At 43.1% G+C, this 24,568-nt stretch overlaps 1 protein-coding gene across 7 annotated transcripts in view; it reads right to left on the bottom strand.

The window, feature by feature from the left end:
* Positions 1-24,568, bottom strand: part of PDE3A (phosphodiesterase 3A) — a 248,606-nt gene that overhangs the window by 65,379 nt on the left and 158,659 nt on the right. For 6 of the 7 annotated variants that reach the window (XM_064155556.1, XM_064155559.1, XM_064155558.1 and 3 more), the window contains one exon: positions 24,401-24,451. In XM_064155556.1, the coding sequence (XP_064011626.1) occupies positions 24,401-24,451 (51 nt within the window). Of the gene's footprint in view, positions 1-20,250; positions 20,661-24,400; positions 24,452-24,568 lie in introns of those variants that run through there. The other variant, XM_064155557.1, reaches the window with a different exon arrangement.

Below are 24,568 nucleotides of genomic sequence, written 5' to 3' on the forward strand. Positions count from 1 at the left end.
ATGAGTCTGTCTGTAAAAAATGTCATGGGGGGCGTGCTTCCAAAGTTTAATTTTCCAAGCAGTTTATCTTGCACAGATTGCGTGCCCCATACTCAAATCTCAGCATAATATGAGGGCTGAAGGGAATGTTTGATTTTCTTTCTGTCTGGTGTACAATAAATCTAATACACGTATGGCAGTTTGGGCACTAAGCTATGTATTTGCACCTCTCTGTTGGCTTAAATCACACTTTTCTGTTAGGGAAGCGTTCAGAAAACGTTTGCTTCCTCCACACTTACAAATATTTGGCATAAACAACTGTTCAAAAATTTAACCTCAGCTACTTGGCAATATAATTATTTAGATTAAAGCCCACAAACTTGAGTTTCTTGTTGAAATCAGTGCATAAATTTAAGTGTATTAACCTTCAGAATATTTAAATGCAAGGTAACAGAGTAAGAAGGGGGTGGAAGACCTCTGACTGCTACAGCGCTCACTTCCACTGCTGTCTCACTGGAGAATGGCACGGGATAACCCACACAGATGAATCCTGATCTGGCAGGAAGAGAAGACACGGAGATACTGTCTTGTATTATTATTACTTTTTCATTTCTATCCAGGCTTCTCTGCAAAACAGTGTTTCCTGTCTAAGCACTACCTCCTTCTTCCTCTTAGTTCCTTTCTACTTCAGCGATTTTTAGTTTTATTTAAGTTTTCTTCCTGAGGGCTGGAGGGAGAAATTCACAAATAGCACCAACTTTCTAGAAATCAAGCTACACTGTAACTTCAAAGAGGAGTGCAGTCTGCTGGAGCAAAGGGTTCAGTATGAAACACTACAGTACTTGACAGCGGTAGAGAATCACCTGAGTCACGCCTGCTGGGTGCCACAGTACCGGCAACCTGAAAACACGGAGATGAATAAAACACACATTCAATCACTGCCTCGTACACATGCAAGCATACAAGATCTCTGGCATTTTTCTCCCTCTGAAATAATTCAGGGGAAACAGACATGATCCAAGTAACACAAGGAAAAGTAATTTGTGCAACAAATTCTGTCACGGTAAAGAAGATTTATATATGAGAAAAATATTTGTGCACACAGCTGGAGCTGAGCTTTTGGAGAACAGCACTGAAACACTGACTGTATCTTTTGTGTCTTGCTTTACCTAAACCTTGATTAGCACATCGATATGCAAAACCTTCCAAAAAGGGTTACAGCGTATCTACTGCAGCGAAAGGAGCAGTGCCAAAATGACATCATAGCATTCCTAGTTAGCTACAAATCCAGTAACTCTGGTCCTTTAATGATTTTCCCAACATCTTTGCTACATCATCTGAGACTGGAAAATCAAAGGCAGCTTTCTTCCTGATGAACAGCACAGCTGGCTATGGAGGCAGCGCTGGTAACAGCTTACAGGCAGGATTTAAACTGGTTCACTCACTCAGAGAAGGCAGAAGGAGCAGGCAGGCCAGCTGAGTCCACGGCATTTTTCAAGGAGCTCTTAGTGCCATGGTCTAGTTGACTGCACAGGGCTGGGTGATAGGTCTGACTGGACGATTTTGGAGGTCTCTTCCAACCTGGTTGGTTCTATGATTTAGCTAGTGCTGAGACAGTAGCTGGTATTGCAGGAGACCAGAAAAGCAACCTGCCCAGTGTAGTTTACTGCACAGTGTTTAGAGACATTCAGTTTTCATGCCACGCAGTACCAAAACATTCCATTATTACACTACAAAGACAGGACAGATCACTCTCAGGCAAGAGGGAAAGTGTTTACCTCCATCAACAGGAGGATGGAGTTTCCACCATGCCCTAACCCTGGGCTTTTGAGGCACCGGGGCAGCTTTGCCCTCCTCAGCAGACTTGCTGCTGCCCCTCTATGCCTCCTTGCTCCTCCAGCTGCTCAGGAGCTCACACAGGAGCTTTATTCTTGAAGTGGCACAACAGAAAGAGCCTCGTGTCTTTGTAACTTGAGGCTTCTGCACTTGCCCTGACAAACTTTGCCTTCTTTTTTTGATTTTAGCTGTGTTGGGGTGGATCTTCATTGTTTGCTTTTGAGATCAAATGTGCTCTCTGAAATCTATCCACTGCACCTTGTGTTGTTCTCTCACATGAAAAAATAAAGAGTTGAATTTTAGTAACCTTTTTAAAAGTGTCTCAGAGATAAGGGGGGGGACAGGACGGGACTCCAAAGACAAGTAAATAGTTGTGCAACTAGACAGACACTTGCCATAAAACAGACGCTGGATGATTTAACTGCACCAAACCTACCAGGAGATAAATCTCAGTCGCTAGAAGAGGACAAGGCAAGTGAGCTGAGAAAGAAGATAACATTATTGAGGATATCTGCCAGCCTCAGTATAGGCTTAATAGTTTCCTACACAAAGCTCATTTGTTGCTATCTACACATCGGTGTACTGCCAAAAGCAACAGCTTTCCCCCCGACAAAAGTTGATTTTGTTAAGTTAGGAGAGAAACAAAGGTGCTGCAAAGGAAGATGACTTTATTTTTACAATTGCTAGTGTGCCAGACCAGTTCAAAGACATGTGTTCTCCATCTTCTCCACTATATTCTTTAGTTACATTCGCCACTAAATTTTACACTGTTTTGAAGTTTTTACCAAAAAAAAAAAAAAAAAAACCAAAACAAACAAACCCCCAAACCAAGCAAAACCCCACAGACCCACACCCAAAACTCAAGTAGTGCCTAGGCACCACCATTAGCAGGCAGGCTAAGCAAAGCAAAGGTGAGAGAGATGAAAATCGAGACAGAGGAACAACTTCTGCATCTATTCCGTGCAGGAAATCTTTGCAACACCCTCGATTGCCTCCCTAAACCCCTCAACACACCTCACAAAGCAAACAGATGCCTAAGCATTCAGAAACTGTCAGATTACAAACTCTTTTTGAAAAAGGTTTAAAAATACTTCACTGATTTCTAATAAAACAGTTTAGTATAAGGCTTACACTATACCAAACCTGGGGTGGAATGGAGTCCAGCAGCAATTAAACAGCAACAAAGACCTGTCTGCTTTGAAATCTGTTTCACCTCTTTGCCTCACATGCTTCTTCTGCTCTTTTTAATGTAAATGTAATTATATTAATTTTATCAGAAAACAAGAGGGAGAGAACGTGAGCTAATTTCACTGGGAAATTCCTGTCTGCTGTGGCAGTAGCTAATGAAGTGCCAGTATCAAAGAAATGGAACCTATGCTTTCAGTTGTCCCCCTGCCAGGAAGCGCAAGGCTTCCTCTGAAAGACCTTCTTTCATCTCGGTGTTTTACGTGAACGTCACCAAGTAGATCATTAATTTGACACTCAATTAGGGAAGTCATCAGGAGAATAATTAGAGATATGTGCTAATACACAATTAGTGAGTACTTTTGGAAGTACTTTATGTTCTTATATATGTCAACGACCCAACACACAGCAACCCAAAAAAATTACACAAACTGGCTAAGAAATGCTCTAGTCTCAACAAAGTATTATTGTCTGGAAACATAACCAGTTGTCTGCAACAGTCTAGGAGATATAAAGTGTCTGGCATAGCATGTTTTCTTTTTAAACACAGGCAGTATTTCACAGAAAGGTAGCTAATGATGTGGTACCCTCCTTCCTGCCCAGCCATCAGAAAGCTTCTACTGAAACAGTTGAAACAGCTGCTCTCAACCAAGTCTGACAGCAAAAAGAAAGCCAAATATACTTACATTCTGGCAAGACACCTTCCCATGATTATTGGTTTCAATGAGAGATAATGCTTGGTAGGACTTCCAAAGTGTAGAGGGAAAGGCTGCAATATGAGGTCAGCATTCACCTCACCAGGCCATCCCTACCCTCTGTTCCAGCTGATTCTTAGTGGAATTACAGTAGAGATAGAGATTAGAGAACTAGGGTGTATATAGATTATACAACAAAAAATACTAATTAGTTGCAATTAGGTTTCTTCCTGCAGAGCAACCCATTTAAACTGTAACTGCAAGCCCTCTAAACATAAATGACTACAGTTACACTAGGAGCACTACCTAACAGCGCTTCTTCATCAGTATTCACTCCATGCTCCAAGAGGAAAGAGCTGTTCTCTCCCAGGGCTAGCACTTGCTGCCTTGCCTTCTAAAAACCAACAAAATTAAATCAACAGAAAATTAGTCACTCGGAAAAAAACATTTTAAAACCATCATTACTCCTCAGAAAATTCAAACTAAGAAAGGAGTGACAGACAGCCAGAAGAGCTGGAGCCACAGATCTACCTGCACTTCTCTACAGGACTGAGCAGCAGAAAGCACAAAATATCAGGGGCTGGAAGGGACCTCAAAAGCTCATCAAGTCCAACTCCCCTGCCAGAGCAGGGTTACCTAGACCAGATCACACTGGAACACATTCAAATGGGTTCTGAATATCTCCAGAGAAGGAGACCCCATAGCCCCCTTGGGCAGCCTGTTCCAGGGTGCTGTCACCCTCACAGTGAAAAAACTCCTCCTCACGTTTAAATGAAACTTCCTATGCCTCAGCTTCCACCCATTGCCCCGTCCTGTCACTGGCATCACTCAGCAGAGCCTGGCTCCAGCCTCCTGGCACTCACCCTGCACATATTGATAAACATTGATGAGGCCAAACAACAAGTCAGTCTCTGTTTTAATTTCTGCAGTACAGCCCTGTTTCCTGAGCAGGAAGTAATTTCTAGTGCTGAAAGCACAGGCTGGGCACAGATGCTGATTCTGCTTTCTCCACAGCCAGTCCTTGAACCGAACAACCCAGCACAATAGGCACTAAAGTTGTAACTGGTTCTTCAGAGCAGATTTGTCTGATGTATCAGATCCAAACAATAAGCAACAGAAGTAAGATTTTTGTAACAAAGACAAAAAACATTTTTGGATGTTTGGGGTTTTTAGTTAATGCAGCACATACTCTCATCTCTCACACATGCCTACTCATGCATCCTGTCTGCATACCTCAGGAAAACAAATAAATTAAACACTATTCCCCAAAACTCTAGATCAGAAGAAGCTCTTGACAGTACAGCAGAAAAAAAGCTGTATCTAGTTGCTAGGTTTGTCCCACAATATCTAACAGTTAGGAAATGAGGTCATCTGATGTCACAAGCATGATGTGTTGTCACTCTCTTGCTGAGCCCCTGCCAGTAAAGCCCCAGAGAATGCCTGCTGAAAGACCTTTGCATCTGACATCAGCAGCTCCCAAATCAGCTTTGGTGGGAAACACTTCCTAACGCAGGTTCGCAACTTGTTTTGGGTTACAAGGCACAACGAGAGTTTCACTGCAGTCACAGTTTGTTCATTCACAAGCTGAGAAATGAAAGGGCTGAATTTTTCAGTCACCTGCCTTCCATTCATACACTAGGCAGAGGAAGTACAGCCTAGCAGAGAGTTAGTTCCTGAATACAAAACTGACACCAAAGTTGCAATAAGAAAAATAAAGTAACAAACCACAATTCTTGACTGCATTAAAACAATTAATTCTCCTTTAACTACTCCAATATATCAGGTAATGTAGGGGACTAAGAGAGATAGCTAATAATTTGCTCCATCTCTACAACCATTTGCTCTCAAAAAGGCTTCTCTTTTTCTGTCCCTTTGTGCCAGAATTACGCAGTTCTTGCCTTTTAGGACTAGGATTCTTCATGTTCCATTTTCCTCCAAAATCAGATTCTAACATGTCACCACAGCAAGCACAACGCTAGCTGCTTCTAGGGTTCTGCCACCTGGCGTACGAACAGAAACGTACCCACCACAGTTTGAGAGTTCTTGTTCCTGAAGTGCCCACAGCCGTTACCGCTCTCCATCCTTCACACGTTACACCAACTATTCACTAAGGGCAACGTGCTCAACTTCTGCCTTGGTCTTTACTCATCACACACACCGCATGCCTGCCAGTCTGGATTGCAAAATTAGCCACTAAAGACTTTAAGTTGTATGCAGATGAAAGACTCCCCACTTCTACCACTGCAGTCCTCTGGACAGCAGAGACAGACCAAGTCCCCGCATCCTCTTCCCCACTGCCATCACACATGCTGGGCTTCTCTCACAGTTGTGGTGTTTCTGTTACCCACACCAGATGTCAAACCATCAGTCTGGCTGCTGCTGCTGAGTAATCCAGTGGCAAAAGAAATGTGAGGAACCACCTATGAGGATGTGCCAGCACTGACTGCAGAACGGTGATTTTTGAGTTTCTCAAAAGCCACATCAGTCATAGGAGAGTTTGTAGTTCATTCTCCTCTCACCGATACACAAGAAGTAGTCAGCAAATGATGACAGCATTTAAACACACTGCCCACACAACAGAGATCTGGGACATCATACCAAAACTAGCTGAGGGGTGGATTGACAGGAATTGGTAAAATTCAGTAATGCAGCTGAAGGCTCTACTCTGGGGGCCAGCGATACGAGCTTTTTCTTAGTCTGCATTGTAGATGGTCGAGATCATGTTCACTGCTCTGTGGTTCTGTGATACAAGAACACACACAGGGCACGGATGTGATGCAGTCACAATACCTACACAAAGCAGAAAAAAAAACTTGTTTTTTTAGGAACAGCAAAGTTTTATGTTGTTGAATGAGGCACAGGATTAAGTGCCCCTTGGAATACCACAGAGGAAAAACTTCATGTTCTGAAGCTGAACTAAATAGGTTGTACTGCACAAACTGAGTGGCCAAAGCTTTATCAGCAAATTCCTGAAGAAAGCTGAATTCTACATGTACATAACAAATGCAGGAAAGAGGCTTTAGGATAGGATGAGAGGAAATAGCCTCGAGTTGTGTCAGAGAAGGTTTAGACTGGGCATAAGGAAGAATTTCTTCACTGAAAGGGCTGTCAAGCACTGGAAGAGGCTGTCTAGGGAAGCAGTTGAGACGCCATCTCTGGAGGTATGCACAAGTCAGCGCTTAGGGACACGGTTTACTCATGAATTGAGTGGTGTTAGGTTAAGAGTTGGATTTTGTCTTAAAGGTCTTGTCCAACCTAAATGATTCTATGAATTGATGATTCTGTGAAGGAAGAAATTAACATATGGGCAGGCTAGAAAAAGAAAATCCTATGTAATTTAGCAGATTGATGGCTTAGAGAGAATGTTATTGCTCTTTAAAACACTTTAGAGACAGGACTGGTTTATGTTACAGGGCAAAGCTGGCATGTAAGAAATGAGGTGGACATAAGTGTAGGTCAGAAATTAAAAGACTGTTCCTTACCACTACAAGATGATTTGGAGGGGAGGAGAAGTGAAGTAACAGCAACACAAAGCTTGGATTAGGTTTATGAAAGGATTACATAATGCTCTCTTGCTAGCAGGAGGCAGCATGGGAAGAATTGCCCTTGCTCATTAACTCCAATGTAAATACGCCAATTCCCTCCTATTTCTTCCTTCTAAAGTACTTCAACCACAAAGCATTGAAAAACTCCTGTCTCTTACAGGAATTTTCACAGCTTTCACCACCTTTTGAAATACCACAGCACTTTTAAATCATTCATCCTCATCAATGCATCATGATATAATAAAATTAACATTCACCAATCAACTATTTTTTTTTAAGTGGGAAGAAGTTAAATAAAATGAAATCAAATTGTGTGAAATGGATTAAGAATATTTTTTTGTAAACTGAAACAGCCATGCCAAAAGCAATCAGCTCTCTGGCTGGAAAGGACTGGGAGAAGTTACAGCATTACAAGAGCCCAATTCTGGCCTTGATATCTCAAAGTCATCAATATTCTCAGGTAAGACAGCAGGTGGTGTAACATAATCATGGCTTATTATAAATGAACAAAAAAAAAAAAAAAAAGAGAGATTTGACTTGCAAAATTTCAGAATTGTTCTGACCAAACAATGCATACTAAAGATCAATAAAGTGAGGTTATAAGAAGCCTGAGGCATCTTTTGTTTTCCTGGTTGAAAGACAGCACTAGGTTACGATAACAGATGGCACAGCGAGACAGATGAGTTTAAATACAGGATAAAAACTTAAAGGTATTGATAAGCTCTGAGGAGAGCAAATAATACAATCACAGAACACTTTAGGTTGGAAGATACCTCAAAGCCCATCCAGTTCCAACCCCCTGCCATAGGCAGGGACACCTCCCACTAGAACAGGTCACTCAAGGCCTCATCCAACCTGGTCCTGAACACCTTCAGGGACGAAGCATCCAAAACCTCCCTGAGCAACCTGTGCCAGTGTCTCACCACCCTCACTGCAAAGAACTTCATTCTAACATCTAGTTTGAATCTCCCCTCTGCCAGTTTTAGCTCATTACTCCTTGTCCTGTCATTACACAACCTTGTAAAGAGTCCTTCCTGAGCCTTCCTGTAGGTCCTCTTCAGATACTGAAAGGCTACTACAAGGTCTCCTCAATGCCTTTGCTTCTCCAGGCTAAGAATCATTAGAAGCAGTAACAGACAGGAAGAATGAGAACAGTTGATTCTGTCTTTGACTGGAAAGGGCATCTTTAAAGATCAGCGCAATGGATGTTGCAGGGATTACGATTTAAATACAGAGAACACACAGCGTGTTTTGCAGATGGGAAAAGTTACATATTAAAACCACTGCAAAAGGAAGAGAAGCTTGGCAAGAATAAGGCAACTCTGCCTGGATTTGAGGGCCTACTCAAAGATGATACAAAGGAAGTCCAAGAAGAGAATCCAGAAGAGAATTAGGAGGAAGCATAGGTCTGATGTCTCTATACCAGGTGTCTGATGAGCAAAAGAGTAAATTCAAGAGACATTCAACCTTTTCTAAGGGAAGAAGAGGGATATAAGTCTTAATACAATAAATTAAGCACACAGTAGAATATCATCAAACATGGAGGTGAAAAAAGTGCTGGCATGTATTCCAGTCAGCTGCAAACATGTGCTAGGATAGGACACAGGAATACCCATAAAGGACTAGCAACCGTATCATTGAGCTAAAAGCTTGCCTTTCAGACAGGCCCAGGATCCATATGCACAGGAGATCCTATGGCAGTGTAAGAAACTTACAGACAAGATTAAACCAAACTCTAGTTTCATGGCAACAGCCAAAAAGGTCCTTTGGTGTCATTGGTGTTACTCCCACATCACATGGACACGAGTGGAACAAGTTTTAACTTAAGTTTCATCTTGGGAGGCACAACGGAGCAAATAAGGGGAAAACAGAGACAAGCACTCAAAGTGAGATCAAGTGCCACTACGGAAAGAACCACAGAAGTTAAGATAGTACTGTTTACCTGTATCTCTAACACAGAAAGATGAGATCAAGAGAAACCAATTTCTAACTACAGAAAAATAGGAGGTGCACTTTTAAACATCACCAGAAGAACAGCCTGACCCAGAAATTGCCACCTCAAGTGGTTCCCTCTAGAGCACATGAAGGAGATGTTGACAAGGGAAGGTTCAGCTACCCTGCTACAATGACTCTGAAAAGCTTGACTTGAAGAAACACGTAGAGTGCAGGTTAAAAATCCATTAAACAATAAATGCCTCCCAAGCACTGAAAGAGTGAGGTAGAGTTTTCAGTGAAAGACAGTGGACCATTGGAAAATGGACTGAGGTCAACAGATCATTTCTCTCAAGTCAGCCGTTGCTAATATTGTCTTGACATTTAAGTAGCACTTCCCTTTGGCAGCAACAAAACTATGTGTGCCATATTAAAATATCTTGGATTTGTTTCTTTCTGCTCCCATGGTGAGGACTTGCTAAAAATTCCTGGACTTCAGAACTCCAGCAATAATTCCAAAACAAAATGTTGGAAGTACATATTTTTAAATGACTGCAGCAACAAAAATAGCACATCCCCAGGACGTGGAGCATCTCAGGAATCCACTACCCAGTTGCACAATTTTTCCAGTTTCTTCTTCCCAACTCTAAGACTCAGCGTTGTGGGAGAAGGTGGAAAAGGAGCATCTCAATCTTGAAAGAGAAGTGCTGTTTATGTAGTCCCAAAGCCAAAGGGAATACCTCATGGCAAAAGATTATGAGATTTACTCCAGAAAATGTGTCTGATAGAGGTCCACGTGTTTTTTCTTTCCAATTCATACTTAAGACTCCTACATTTCAGTTTCTACTTTTCCTTCTCCAGGCTCTACTTACTAGAGTAACAGACTTCGACTGCACAGCACACCCTTTTCTGATAAAGCCTTAGCATGTTGAGGGGCCTATCACAGCTAAACTGCTACTGTACCACTGTCTATTTGCACTGTGTTCTTTGATGAAGAAGACATCGTGTCTTGTGTTGGTCCTTCACCAACATCAAGCTGTACCCATCATCAGTGCCAGTGTTAGTCATAGCTCTACACAGAAAACAAATCTCTCTTTGTAAGACAGAAGCTCGGCAGCTACACACAGAAACCACAGGTACAATCATATTTCTGAACAGAAATAAGGCAAAGTCGACGGTGTGATTTTGTCCAGGGGCTCTTTCTGTGATGAAATTGCAACCACATCAAAATCCCAGAAGCAGCTGCCATTCCAAGACAGCACTGTCTCAAAGACAATGAGATCAGGCAGATCATGCACTTCAGCTATTCACTGCTTTCACATCCCACAGAGTTGTAAGGAATAGAAAGTTATACTGCTGCTTCTCTTGTCAGCTTCCCCCTCCTTTCTTTTCTGCATCTTATTGAAGAACTTAATATAGAATGATTATTTGTAGATTATTCTCTAAACTCCAATGGTTAATTTCAAAGAAGGGAGCACATAAAACCCTGCAGGAGTCCTAATACACATTCTCTATATGCAGAGTTATTCTCTTCAGACAGTATAAAAAACTGGCCCATGACAACATGACATGCAAAAAGCTGAATGACACTCCACATTTTTATCATAGCTGTCACCTCACTTTTAAGATTCAGGTCCCCCTACCCTGGATGTGAAAGCTGCAAACGCCACAGGCATGGGGCTTACCATGAAGCCAAAGGGATGTGTGCGAGAACGGCGTAAGGACCCGCAGAAATGCGGCCTCACACTCCTTGTCTGCCAGATACCAGAAGAATAACAAGGAGAAACAGTAAGTGCCATTTCCTTGGGTTTAGAGAAGGAAGCTTTTGTGCTTCACAAGCAAAGTTCCTGGAAACAGGAAGAAAGGTTATCTGGGTTTCCACCAAAATATTACCCATGCAGTCTGAACACAGATTACATGTTTTAAATCGCTGACTTGGTAGCCAGTTTCCAACAAAGCTCCAGCTTTGGTTGGAAAGATATTTGTCTGGCTGCCCTTTTCCATCTACAGCTTTTTTTCCCTCCTCCCAAATTTTGTGTGCATGTGTGGTGGGGAGGCGCAGAGAAAACAAAAAGGCAAACATCTGTTACTGCCACATGTCTCCAGCTACTGGATGGAGCTGGGGTCTGGAGAGGATGAGGCTTTACCATTCTGCAAGCACACATTCTGCTTCCCAGTCTCAACAAGCAGGGCAGGATTGCTAACACTACCCTTACTCACTCTGAGCTGCAAATAATTAATAGGAAAATACTCCCTTCCCCTTCTGTCTGGACTTTTCCCATCTCTTTTACCAGCAAGGTCCAGACACGAGAAGGACACCAGTGACTGCACTATGACCTGCGAATGCAGCGGAACAGGACACTGCAGCACCACACAACCAGCAGGAGCTTTTTTGGCAATTCTGCTTACTAGCCAACAGGTGACTATTAGCAGGGACAGCTATCTGGTAGCACTAATGAACCTAATCACAGTTTTGAGCTGCTAAATTTAGTTAAAAAAAAACAAGATAATCCTGTATTTTAAGGACAAAATGGTGCCCTGTGAAAGCAAATCAACATAATGACACACGAGATGGAGCCACAGAAGAGATGAGGGTGGGAAAGGACCTCTGGAGATCATCCAGTCTAAGTCCCCCCGTCAAAGCAATGTCAGCTGCAGCTGTATCCACTTGGATTTTGAATACTTCAAAGGACAAAGGCTCTGCAGCCCCCCCAGGTAACCTGTTCCCATGCATGGTCACCCTTGCAGTTGGCACGTTCGTTCTTATTTTAAAATGGGAACTTCTGTAATTCTATTTGTATCCATTGCCTCTTGTCCTGTCACTGGGCACCACTGGGAAGAGTCTTGGCCCCATCTGCTTTAGCCTCTCTCATCAGATATTCACACATATTAACAAGACCCCGTGAGTCTTCTTCTTTCAAGGCCGAACAGTCTCATCTCTCTCAACAACAGATGCGCCAGTCACTTAATCACCATCATGGTCCTTTTATTTTTGGACACATTCCAATATTTCTTTATCTCATATTGCAAAGCACAGACCTGTGATCAGAACTCCAGATGCATCTCACCAGTGCTCAGCTGAGGAGAAAGATCACCTCCCTTGACCTGTTGGCAATACTTGGCCCAATACAGTTCAGAATGTTGTCTTTCTTTACCCCAAGGACACTCTACTTCCTCATGCACCAGGACCCCTAACATCCTTCTTTTCTAATCTGCTCCTAAGCCTCTACTGGTATCTGCAGTTATTTCTCCTTGAGTGTGGGTGGACTTTGTATTTCCCTCTACTGAAGACTCCTCTTGGTCCATTTCTCTAGCCTGCTGAGGTCCCTCTGAGTGGCAGCAAAACTATCTGGTGCAGCAGCTTCGCAGTTTGGCATCACCTGCAAGTCTGCTGAGATCACGCTCTGTCCACCCCTTGGGTCATTAATCAAAGTGCCCTCTTCTGGGCTGACTTTGGGGTTTGGTGCATTTTTTTTTTGCAGATAACTGACACCTCTAACTGCTCTCGGGGTTTGCCTGCTCAGTCTAACAAGTAGTTTTTTCAGTCTTGCATAAAGCCTAATAACTCAGTGACTATGAACTCTAGATTCAGGTCTGATAATCTCCAGACTTCCTTTATGGACTGCAAGAACTCATACTGCTCTTGTAACGTTCAAGGTTACCCAGGAATTGAAAATTTAGCAGACCCATTACACAATCAATCTTTGATTCAACCCAACACTAAATTTTCTTTTTTATGATTTGACTTTAAGATTTACTCCAACTCTGACTTACTCAAAATTCTCAGGAGGCTGCTCCAATAATTCATTTTGAAATTTCTGAACACTGATCCATCAGACACAGAAGAAAATTATGGCTCACTACTAAAGTCATGCAGAAAAAGAACATCTGCTGTTGAGAACAGAGCAAATCAGCTGTGAGCTTTTCCACTGGGAAGCTCGTAAAATGAACTACTAGAGAGTTCAGCATGTGTTCTTGTAAGGAAGGAACAATAGGAAACACTTTCACTTATTTGTTCTTTAAAACTATCCCAGAGAACAGAAATTACAGCAGTATGGTCACAAAGAACATGGAAAGCAATAAGAATTAAAGCAGTATTAATAAAACTGCTTTTAAACTGCAGTTTCCATTGCAGCGTGAAACCCGTCAGTTCATTTTGTCCCCAGTACCAAAGACATCTTCTGGCATAGAATGGCTTAGGCCAGAAGGGGCATTAGAGATCATCTACTCCAGCCTCCCCACCATGGGCAGGGATGCCGGTCCACCAGACCAGCATGCTTAATGCCCCATCCAACTTGGCACTGAAAACCTCCAGGGAGGAGGCATCCACACTTCCCCTGGGTCTCACCACCCTCATATCAAAGAACCTCTTCACGTGGCATTGTGGAAACTGTATAAGGAAGGTTGGAGCAACTCACCCTCTCTAGCAAGGCTGCTATTAAACATACCAGCAGAAGCACCTTGCTTGAAGAGAAGGCATGGGTGCTGCTCAGTGAAAAATTAACTACATCAATCATGTTCTTTCCATAGCTGGGTTTGTCTCTGAAAACAGGGGCCCCAAAATTAATTGCATTCACAACTTGCTTGGGAGGGCAAGGACCCCAGGAACGCACATATGCGGTAAGTGAAATGTAAGCTGTTCTTAGAAAGAGCATTTGGTGGCACAACTCTCAGCTCTTTATAGTTGCATGGAAACTTAGTCTCCTCATCACAAAAGTCACAGTGCTAATACTTAATTTTAATGTGTCTTTTTCTTGTTTTGGAGTACAAGGCAGGTGCCAGCATTGCCCATCATTACACTGCCCCTCACTTCCCTTCACAAGACCCTGCTTTCAGTCTCTTGTAATTACGTGAAGCCTCAGACCTCTCTGCTGACGTTTCCCCTTGGAACAGTCAGCCTGAGTGAGGAAAACTGTATCCAGCACAGCTATTTCCAGAAGGCGAGGGGACACTGTTTCACTCATCATTAACGGCTAATCTCTTCGAGGTGCACTACTCCAGACTCAGAACATTCTCAGCATGTTTTTTGCTTCAGAGATTGATTTATGTGCACCAAAGTTTTGGCCATTTGAAGAATTTGCAGTCTGAAAGCCTTCAGACAGTTTAGCTTATGCTAAACCAGTGGACTTGAATTTCAGCAGATTAAATTCTCTGAAACTCTCCAAGTTTCTGTATGAGCTACTTAAAGAAAACCAGCAACTTTAACAGATCCTCCTAACTCCAACAAGCAAGTACAACTTGTGCCCAAAGAATTTTTCCTAAGAGTTTGCAACTGGAAAACAAACAAAGAATACAAAAAAACATCCATGAACAAAATCTCTTTGCCAATGTTTTCTCATCTGAAGGCCATAAGCCCCTCAACAACTTACAGAATCATGGAACGCCCAGGGCTGGAAGGGACCTCCAAAACTCATCCAGTCCAATCCCCCTGCCAGAGCAGGATCATCCAGAGCAGATCACACAGGAACACATCCAGATGGTTCTTGGGTATCTCCAGAGAAGGAGACTCCACAACCCACTGGGCAGCCTGTGCCAGGGTTCTGTCACCCTCGCAGGGAAAAAAATCCTCCTCATGTTTAGATGAAATTTTCGATGCCTTAGCGTCCACCCATTGCCCCTTGTCCTGTCATTGGGCATCCCCCAGCACAGCCTGGCTCCAGCCTCCCTACTTCCAAGGCATTTACAAAGAAGCAGTTGAGAAATAATCCAGTAAGTTTACACTGCATAAAAAACAGAGATCTGAAAAACTAATGAAAAATACTATGAAAATTGCTGGACCAGAAAGTTACACTGTGGTGAGGAGAGAAATGCAGGTAGGTTAAGGCACCCCTGAAATACACTCCTGTGTCTCAAGACATTTGCTGGTTCTGCTCTGAATGATGACAGCTCACAATCAATTCAGTTGCCATCATCAATCTAGATCTGTATCACAGAAGTCAATATGCACTCTGAAGTCTAAGACAGTGCTTTGGAAAGAATAGAAAACAAAACTCAACACCCTACCCCCCAAAAAAACCCTAACAACCCCCCCAAAAAAACATATTGGAATCTTCTGACATCTCTTCTTTGCAAAACACTAAGTTTAATGTTGTCGTGCCTAAGTGCTTATTCTCTTACCATGCTGCTTCAAGCAGTCATTTCACCAGAACACTATTTCAGACTGCTGCTTGCATTTCAGTGCTGATTCTTTCCCAAACTGCACTGAACTGCAGCATGGCTACAATCGACAAATCACAACCTTGAACTGGAACTTGCTCACTAATGAAGTAAAATGCAATTTAAATTGAGTATCAGCAATCTTCTGCTCTACATCCCACACCTGGACTATCTAACTAGCAGCAGGACTTGCACTACAAACCCTGGAGGATTCTCAGTAGATAAAGTTTGCAAGAAGACAGGCACTGTTGTCTGGAAATATGTGTTGAGCTCCCACTTGGCTATGAAGAACGCTGACATGACAGAGTGACTGAATCTTAAGAAGAGGGCTGTCATTAGCAAGCTTCCAATCCACTCCTGTCTCACTGCCACTCATTTTGGGCTCAAAAGGTTCACAGAGACAGTGATTCATAGAGCAGCTGACACCATCTAAAAGGTTTTTCTCCATCCTACAAGTGATAGATATGGGAGGTTGCAGGAGGTTTGCCTGTCTCATCTGTATCACAACTGCCAGTGTGATATATTCTGTTTTTTGTCTTCCCACCTTCTAACCCTTTATATAACTACATCAACATTTACTGCAACTCTTCTACCACATTTCAGGCTCCCATGGACATTTTATTGCTATCTGGCATCACAGAAGGATGTGCAGTGCTGAGATTCCCTTTTTGTCTGGCCAGACCCAGGCAAGACTGTGAACAAGCTGATCCTTCCCCCAAAGCAGGTGTAGAATAGTCATTCTCAGGTGCAACGTTCACTACCACCTTGCTCCTTTCCCTTACATTCCTTAGAGGAGCAGGGTAGAAAGCCCAAGGGAAAAACACAAATGGCCCTATGGACACAGCTAGTGTCCATAGCTCAGCTCCTCACTTCTGACAGAAGCAAGCCCAAATCTGAGAAAAATTAGTTCTTTGAGATAGTTTTCTGCATTACACCATTCATCTGCTGAATTATAAAGCAAAAAAAGTGTTTTATAGATATTGTCTAAATTCCAATCTCAGATTTCCATGCTATTGCTGCTGTGCAAAAGCAACTCTGCTCCCACAACTCCATATTCCAAACAATCCACGATCCTCCCATGAGGCCTCTTCCTCATAACATCCCAAACTCCACAAATTTCTGCTCTGCTGCTAAAGCTTTGGGAACTTGTCTGCAAAATGAAAGGATACTGGAAGGTTTTATTAATAATGAATAACTGTGCAAAGCCACAGAACCCCTTTTTTTCCCCCTTAACTATTTTCAGGTATAATAAGAGGGATTGAGTCACATACAAACATCACTGATGTGATGTGACCCAGCAGGAACACTGCCTCAGGCACAGGCAGAGCCCCATAAGCCTTTCTAATGTGATGGTTGGGGGAAGAGATGAGCTACGACTGAAAAGCTGTAACACCTGGGAGGGTGGAATTGAAAAAGCTGGAGGTACAAGGGGAGCTGCGGGCTTCTGCTGAGCTCCTGTGGCCGTTTGCACTGCTGCTCCTGCAGCCCATCTGACTGCTGGCACACACTTCTTCTAAAGGAACGGAACAATGCAAGGCCTTGGCTTGCATCACCGTGTCCAGGGCTGCGTTTATTATTCTTCTGTCCCTGAAATCTGGCAGATAGGTGGTGGAAAAAGAATAACCAGGCACAACCCATCAAGCATGGTGCTTGAAAAGAAAAGGAACTTTTTGACTCCAGCTGACCCTGATCCTATTGCACATTTTCTTAATCCTAAGGCAATCTGTGTGCCAGAGGGGACCTACATAGTTCCACACCAACTGCTCTATGGCCTTCTTACCCATATCTATTGCTTCGTCTCCTTCTCTGTGAAGAGCTTCACGAGCTTTGCAGAAAAAGGAGGCACACGCCAAGAATCCTTGCTGCACAGATCCCTGATACTGCCCTGCTTCTAAGCCAGACTGCTGTGGCTGCTCCCTATACAAACACCCATACTGATGCACTCATGCCTGCTGTCAAGATGCAAGAACTACTGTCTTGTGCTTCAGTGAAGCTGGTTATAGCAGAAGGCAATTTGCAGAGACATACTGCTATAAGGCTGTTGGATGCAGGGGCAGCTGGCCAGCAGCAAAGAAAACTCTGAATTTAATAGATATTTGAGACAAAAACCAAGCACAGGATTCCCATGCTTCCCATATATATCTTTATACCAGTTATGATGCATCCATTCTCGAGGACATGTAGACATTATAATTAAGCAGGTTGGCAGAGAGCTCCAAGCTCATCCAGTCCAGCCTAACACCCAGCCCTAGCCAATCAACCAGACCATGGCACTAAGTGCCCCAGCCAGTCTTCGTGAACACCTTCAGGGATGGTGACTCCACCACCTCCCTGGGCAGCCCATTCCAATGCCAATCACTCTGTCTCTCCCTCCTAACATCCAGCCTATATCTCCCCTGGGACAACTTGAGACTGTGCCCCCTTGTTCTGTTGCTGGGTGCCTGGAGGACTCTCTGAAGCAGAAAGGTAGGATGCAACTAGCAAAAAAAGTCTGTGGCTGACCAAGCCACTAATTAACAAAGAAGAAAAAGGTAAAACAGGGAAAACACTTCCCAATAAGATCAAGACAAAACCCCACTTTCAGAATTTCATTTTCTTCTCTTCCTTGGGTTTTTGATTGGTTGCTTGGTTTCGGAGGGTTTAGTTTATTTAAAAAAAAAAAAAAAGGAAAGAAGAAAGAAAAACCCCAAAACAGGTTGCCCAGGGAGGTTGTGGATGCTCCCTCCCTTGAAAGTGTTCAAGGCCAGGGTCAGCTCTCTATCCATGGCATGGAGGTTGGAACTACATGAACTTTAAGGTCCCTTCCAGTTGAAAACATTCTATGATTCTATGAATATATGAATCACTTTAAGGACTAAATAATGACTTGAAGGACTAAACGAGGTAGAGCTGTTAGAGTTGTGTGTTAACTAGGTGAACAGGATCATTTTAAAATGCTCAAAGTTGCCTCTCTGTGGCTGTCATCTTGCACAGCTACTGCAAGTTCCTAGGAGGTACTCAAACAAGGAGAAGAGCACGCAGAGCATCCCCACTCTGCCCACGCCACCCAGCGTAAGGAGAAGCGTGTTTGAAGCTGATCACCATCTTCACTCCCTCTGTGTACCTTCCAACAATCCTTACTTGTTCACACTGTGCTCAAGTCAGCTCCAGCTATGCGCATCACTTACTGAGTCTCACTGCTCGCTAAGTGGTGGATGGCTCCGTGAATGTTCTTTTCTCCTTTAAACCCCTCCAGAGCCCTTGAGCGGCTGATGACAGACATGATGCACAGCACACTGGGGTCAAGCACTCCTCACACCTAGAGAAGGAATTCTTGGTTTTTCCAGATACATCAGACCGTAACTCACGGTGCAAAGCAACATAAAGGCTAGAATGATTGAAAGGAAAAGGAAACACGGGAAAGGTGAGGCCGAAATACAGATTTCCTCTGAAGTGGTAGTAGTTTCTCTACATCTTAACAGAAACAAGACAACAAATGTTTCACTTCATAATAGAGGGCTCATTAACCTCTCTTTTACCAGGAGGTTTAAGACACAGTGAAATTATATTCATCACTGTCTTATTGTTCTTACTGTGAATTACCAGAGAATCTGACTCATTTGAAACTGAGTATTTCAGCTATTGTAAATGACAGCTTCTCCTGAAAGAGGGCTTCTTAAATTTGGCATTCAAAGGCATAGCAAACTGGTATGGTAGGAGATCTAAAATAGAAAAAAGTCCAATAAGAAGGCCAAAAAAGGACAGTATTAAGAAAAGAAGAAAAACATTACAGACAAAATCATGGCTTACTACTCACTTGAAGCCTTTAGATTAAAATTGGATACATGTAAAAGGCCTATTCTTATTTAAACTGAAAACACAGGCCTAATGTGAGAGGATGTGACAGAATGGCACTTTTTGACTACATATGTTTGAGATCTCTACATGTTTGCAGTGCTCCAATCTGGCCTTGTGATCTACAGCACTGTAAAATACGGCATGTCATTTGCCCTCCCCTTCTCCCTCTCAGTGAAAAGCACGCAAGAGGACTCTTCAAAATCTGGGAATTACTCCTGTAGTCCATTTTTCTTTCTGTTGAAGAAATTTTCTCTTGAATTGCCTCTTTCCCACTGACAAAAGTATGCCTCCACATGTAACTGCTTTATAAACAGAAACCAGCCGAAACATGTAATAAGCTACTACTCCTGCTATCCTTTCACTATTATTTCTCTTATTTCTTTTGGTGTCTTTACATAGCAGGTAAGACATTGAAAAAAAAATTCAAAGAATCTTGGAGTGGCAGCAGCAAGAAGCAGGAAATTTAGTAATTTTATTCACATTCATCACATCTTAGTCTTACTTATACTGCTGATGCTTGCTGCAAACAGAATCCCACATTTAATACATTACTTCTTGTTTTGACCATTTACATCTGCTCTACTCTTGGTCCTTGTCAACATACTTGAAATGATGCATCAACCAAGATGAGACTGGAAAAGCCCAGGTTCTGCCACTGCATTACATCCACTTGTTATCAGTGACTTCATACACACATAAACACATGAAAGATGCATACAATGCAACAGAGATGCAAACTGAGGAACCCATCAGCAGTACACTACCTCTTGGATAAAAGTACTCCTAAAATGTTTAGAACTGTCTCATTCTTGAGACAGAGAGATCACATCCATGAAATAAGTCTGCTGACATGGGCTGTCATGACACTGACCCCTCCACATTCAGAAGTACATGCTCTTGCCAAATCAGCTTTACCAACACTGTGCACTATTTACCATGGAAATGACAAGGAACAATACTCAGCTGGTTCTTGCTGTATGCAGAGGACCTCAACTACCACCATTAAAATCACCATAAGTGTCTATACAGTGGCAGGCAAGGAGGTGAGGGAAGACAGAGACGTAACAGCCACCAGAGCACAGTACCTTGTCAGTAGCGGGAATCGACTCCCACCTACGCTTCAGCAAGCACAGAGCTTTCCGGCTCATGGTTTTGATTCTGCTCTAGAGGTTTTTCCACACTTGAGAAAAAGGCTTCTCCCAAACCACTGTCAACAACCCCCTCACTTCTGCCTCCTGTGCTTCATGGCTGCGGAGGGCAGAGCTCCCCGATGTACACCAGTTTTCGCCAGTTGCAAGGTTGTGACCAGTTCTACCCAAGCGTCTCCTGTTTTCCTCAAGCATCCAGGAGAAAGGGAAGGGGCGAGGCAGAGAAGAGCCTGGCGTTCCCGGAGAACTAGCTCACAAAGCCTCGAGGAGGCAGGCAACACCAGCCGCACTCAAGCTGAAAAGAGCTGTTGCTTAGGAACTGAAGGGTAAAACGCAGCACCTCAGATAAATAATGGAGAGCTTTCACATTTAAAGAGGATTAAAAATCACTGGACCTCTGTGTTTCTCTCCTGGCTATCATGCTTTCATAAGGCTGGAGGAACGATTGCTCGAGTCCACTGACTCCTGGGGCTACACCTACACATTCACCAAGGCAAACAAGTCCTGGTGACAGAGCAACAAATAACTCCCACACGTTCGAGATCCCCTACAAAAACGTGTGCACGACACATGCTGTGGGTCCCACCTGAGCTCTGAGTCTCAAATACTATGTTTTAGCAGAATAATTCAAATACAGTTCGCACATTGTTTCTCTGCAGGGAGATAACGCGCAGAGGATGACTTCTGCTAGTCACACTGTCTTCTAGCATAGGCTGGCATAAGAAATAAGCATCAATCTCCTCCCCTCACACGAGAAAGCTCGTGCGGTTCTAGACTGCATGCGTACGCCTCAGAGAGAGCTGTTTCTTCCCTCCTTAAACATTCAGGAACTCCTCAACTCAGAACCACATTTCAACGTTTTTGTGTCTAAATCCTAATCTGTGGTGATTTCTAAAATGAAGCACAGAACCAAAATGAAATCCACTTTACATTTTCTGCATGGCTTGAATTCCAAGTTCCCTGCATGAAGCACTTACAGCAGGAAGTGTTATCTTCAGAGAGCAAAAAAATAAAAGGGAAAAAATGCAGAAAGTAGTCAAGAACTCATTGCTCTTTGTAAGGCAACCTATAATTGACTGTAATTACAGCAGCCCTAATAGTATAATCGTTCCAGAAGAAAAGCAATCTTATAATATACACACATACATGTTCATCAGTATGGATGTAATCTAGAATAACACTCTGTGTGGTGGAAGCCAGCAGCAACTAAAATACTGCAAAGACAGCTTTTTACTCTTTTTACTTGCCCCATTTACATTCTATTCAACTGCAGATGCTCTTCAGGAGGCAAACTGAAATTCCTATAACCACAAAATCAAGCAGGTTGGTAGAGACCTCCAAGCTCATCCAGTCCAACCTAGCACCCAGCCCCAGCCAGTCAACCAGACCATGGCACTAAGTGTCTCATCCAGGCTTTGCTTGAACACCTCCAGGGATGGTGACTCCACCACCTCCCTGGGCAGCCCATTCCAATGTAAATCTCTCTCTGCCAACAATTTCCTCCTAACATCCAGCCTATGCCTCCCCCAGCACAACATGAGACTGTTACCCTTGTTCTGTTGCTGGTTGCCTGGCATCAGAGACCAACCCCACCCACCTACAATCCCCCTTCAGGTAGCTGTAGACAGCAATGAGCTCTGCCCTGAGCCTCCTCTTCTGCAGGCTGCACACCCCCAGCTCCCTCAGCCTCTCCTCACAGGGCTGTGCTCCAGGCCCCTCCCCAGCCATGCTGCCCTTCTCTCAACACCTTCCAGCACCTCAACATCTCTCTTGAATTGAGGAGCCCAGAACCTGGACACAGCACTCCAGGTGTGGCCTGAGCAGTGCTGAGCACAGGGGCAGAAGAACCTCCCTTGTCCTGCTGTCCCAACACCGATCCGTGGGGCACACCACTAGTGACAGCTGGCAGTTGTATGTGGCACCATTCACCACCACTCTCTGGGCTCTGCCCTCCAGCCAGTTCTTGACTGAAGCGAATCTGTCCAAGCCAGGAGATGCCAACTGTGCCAGGCGCTTGTTGTGGCAGACTGTGTCAAAGGCTTTGCTGCAGTCCAGGTAGACTGCATCCACAGCCTGCCCCACATTCACCAGGCAGGTAACCTGATCATAAAAGGAGATATCAGGTTGGTCAGGCAGGACCTGCCCTTCCTAAATCCATGCTGGCCATCCTGCAGGTCTCAGTCTATTTCCTTTTAAGTTCATCACTACCTGTAAATACATCACTTCGCATTTAACTTCCACGTGCAGAGAGGAAGACATGTTCCTGGTGAGTCATTAAGAAATATGACATGTACCACAGTAGTTTCCTCTCACATTTAAATACATACCATAGAAAACCTACTGGTTCTCAAGAAAATGTGGAGAGCATTAGAGTTTCATTTAATGTGCCTTGGTGGAATAATTCTACAACCTCATGTGTGGATTTTAGTCCTACGACAAACCAGGGCTCCACTGCTTTTTCTCTCAAGAGACACTGATAACACTTAGCAGGTACTTTGCTAAGATCTGTCTTCCCCTTGTATTCACTTTACTCCACAAGAACTAACAGATCATGGAAGTCTAATAAATTTAGACCAAATAACATACACCTAAACTCCCTCCTTCCCTCTCACTGCTTGTCCAAGCAGCACAGCAACCACTCTCCTCCCAAGGCCCCTTTCTCTGCTGGGTGAAGGCCCTGCAGATATAGGACAACAGCAAGAGCATTACCTGCAGGCAATTGCCAGACCACCTTCAAACACCTGATGCATTAGTTTTGAAGAAGTGAAGCAAACCTAACAGATTAATCACCTTAATTTTTAAGAAGAACTTTTTTAAACAGAGGGTGTGTTCATTAAGGATACAAATTGACAACAATGCAATTGAATCAGAAAAGGATAAAGCAGGTTTTTCACATTCCATGTAAAAATCCAAACATCCCAAATTTTCTTCAAAACTTTCCAGATTAACTAGCTAAATTAGATTTTAAACTACTCCCATCAAAAACACTTCTCAAAGCCATGTGAAAGAGAGAGTCTGAGGCTACAGTGGAATAACTTCCCCCAGTGAAACCCTTATTCCTTGCTCCTTGTGACTGGGTACACTAAGATGCGACACAGAATTAGGGTCCTTCTCTTTTCCCATCCTATTCTGCAACAGTCATGGCAGAAAGGGAAATATTAATAAATGGAATCTGCATTTTAAAATACAATCTTGTGCATTGAGAAAGTAGCAGCTCCCTGATTAGCACATGCTACTGTCCCCTCAAAAAGGCAAGTGATTTTGGAAAGGAGCATTATGAAGGCCAGGCTAAGAAATGCCCTACTGAGATGAAGACTGCAAGCACACAGTGCTGCAGCAGCAGAGCCTGTTTATGATAGACTTAAACACAGATAATCCCATTTACACAAAAATGCTTCACCTAAAAGAAAAGTCAAATAAAGTGGAGCTCTAATAATGTATTCACAGAAATTCAGTACCAGAGGGGAAAGGCTTAGCTTGAAAGCTTAACCTGAGCTTGAAAACTCCTGATCAGTATTAGTAGCAATGTCTTCTTTGCAGCAACTGTCCTTTTACTTTGAAGATGACTTTAAGTGTAGCAGTATGATACACAACTTCATTCCAGTGATAACACGTCAAGGGCAAACCAGTAGCCATGTAAGGCTTTCCTGTACCTCCCTGCACAGTTCTACTACATTTAATCAGTTTATTACTGAACAAGATGAGAGGATCACGCAGGTTTTATAAGTTTGTCAGTTTAAAAAAAGACCAAAATCCACCCAGAGTCACACATGTACTGTTCAAAAGGATATTCCATTGGTTACTCGGCTCTCTCAGTCAGGCTACAAATGCCTTCTCAATACATCAAATCCATCTTTCTGCTACTGAAAGAAACTTTCTCTTCAATGACTCAGCTCTGTCTGTATCACCTACTTGGATTACAGCCCAAAATTATTTTAATGAAAGTTGTCATTGTTTTATGCTTTCTTCCATTGATTCAATCCTGCAAACATTAACTGAGTGACTGCCAATCTCGGATGGAAAACATGTTTGAATGTCTCAGATTCACAAAAAGCCAGAACTAAACACAAAATGCTGAGCAACTGACCTGTGAGCCTCTGGGTCCTCGTTTGTGATCCCATTCAGAATGCCCCATGAGCTGAAAAAACAAAGATAAGCACAGGTAAGTGGAAAATTGCACTTATTAGCTTTAATTGAAATATTCAAGCTTTTTTTTTTCTTTGAAAAAAAAACCCAAGCAAACAAATAAAAAAAA

The sequence above is a fragment of the Pogoniulus pusillus genome, chromosome 15 (genome assembly GCF_015220805.1).
Source record: "Pogoniulus pusillus isolate bPogPus1 chromosome 15, bPogPus1.pri, whole genome shotgun sequence".
Lineage (NCBI taxonomy): Eukaryota > Metazoa > Chordata > Aves > Piciformes > Lybiidae > Pogoniulus > Pogoniulus pusillus.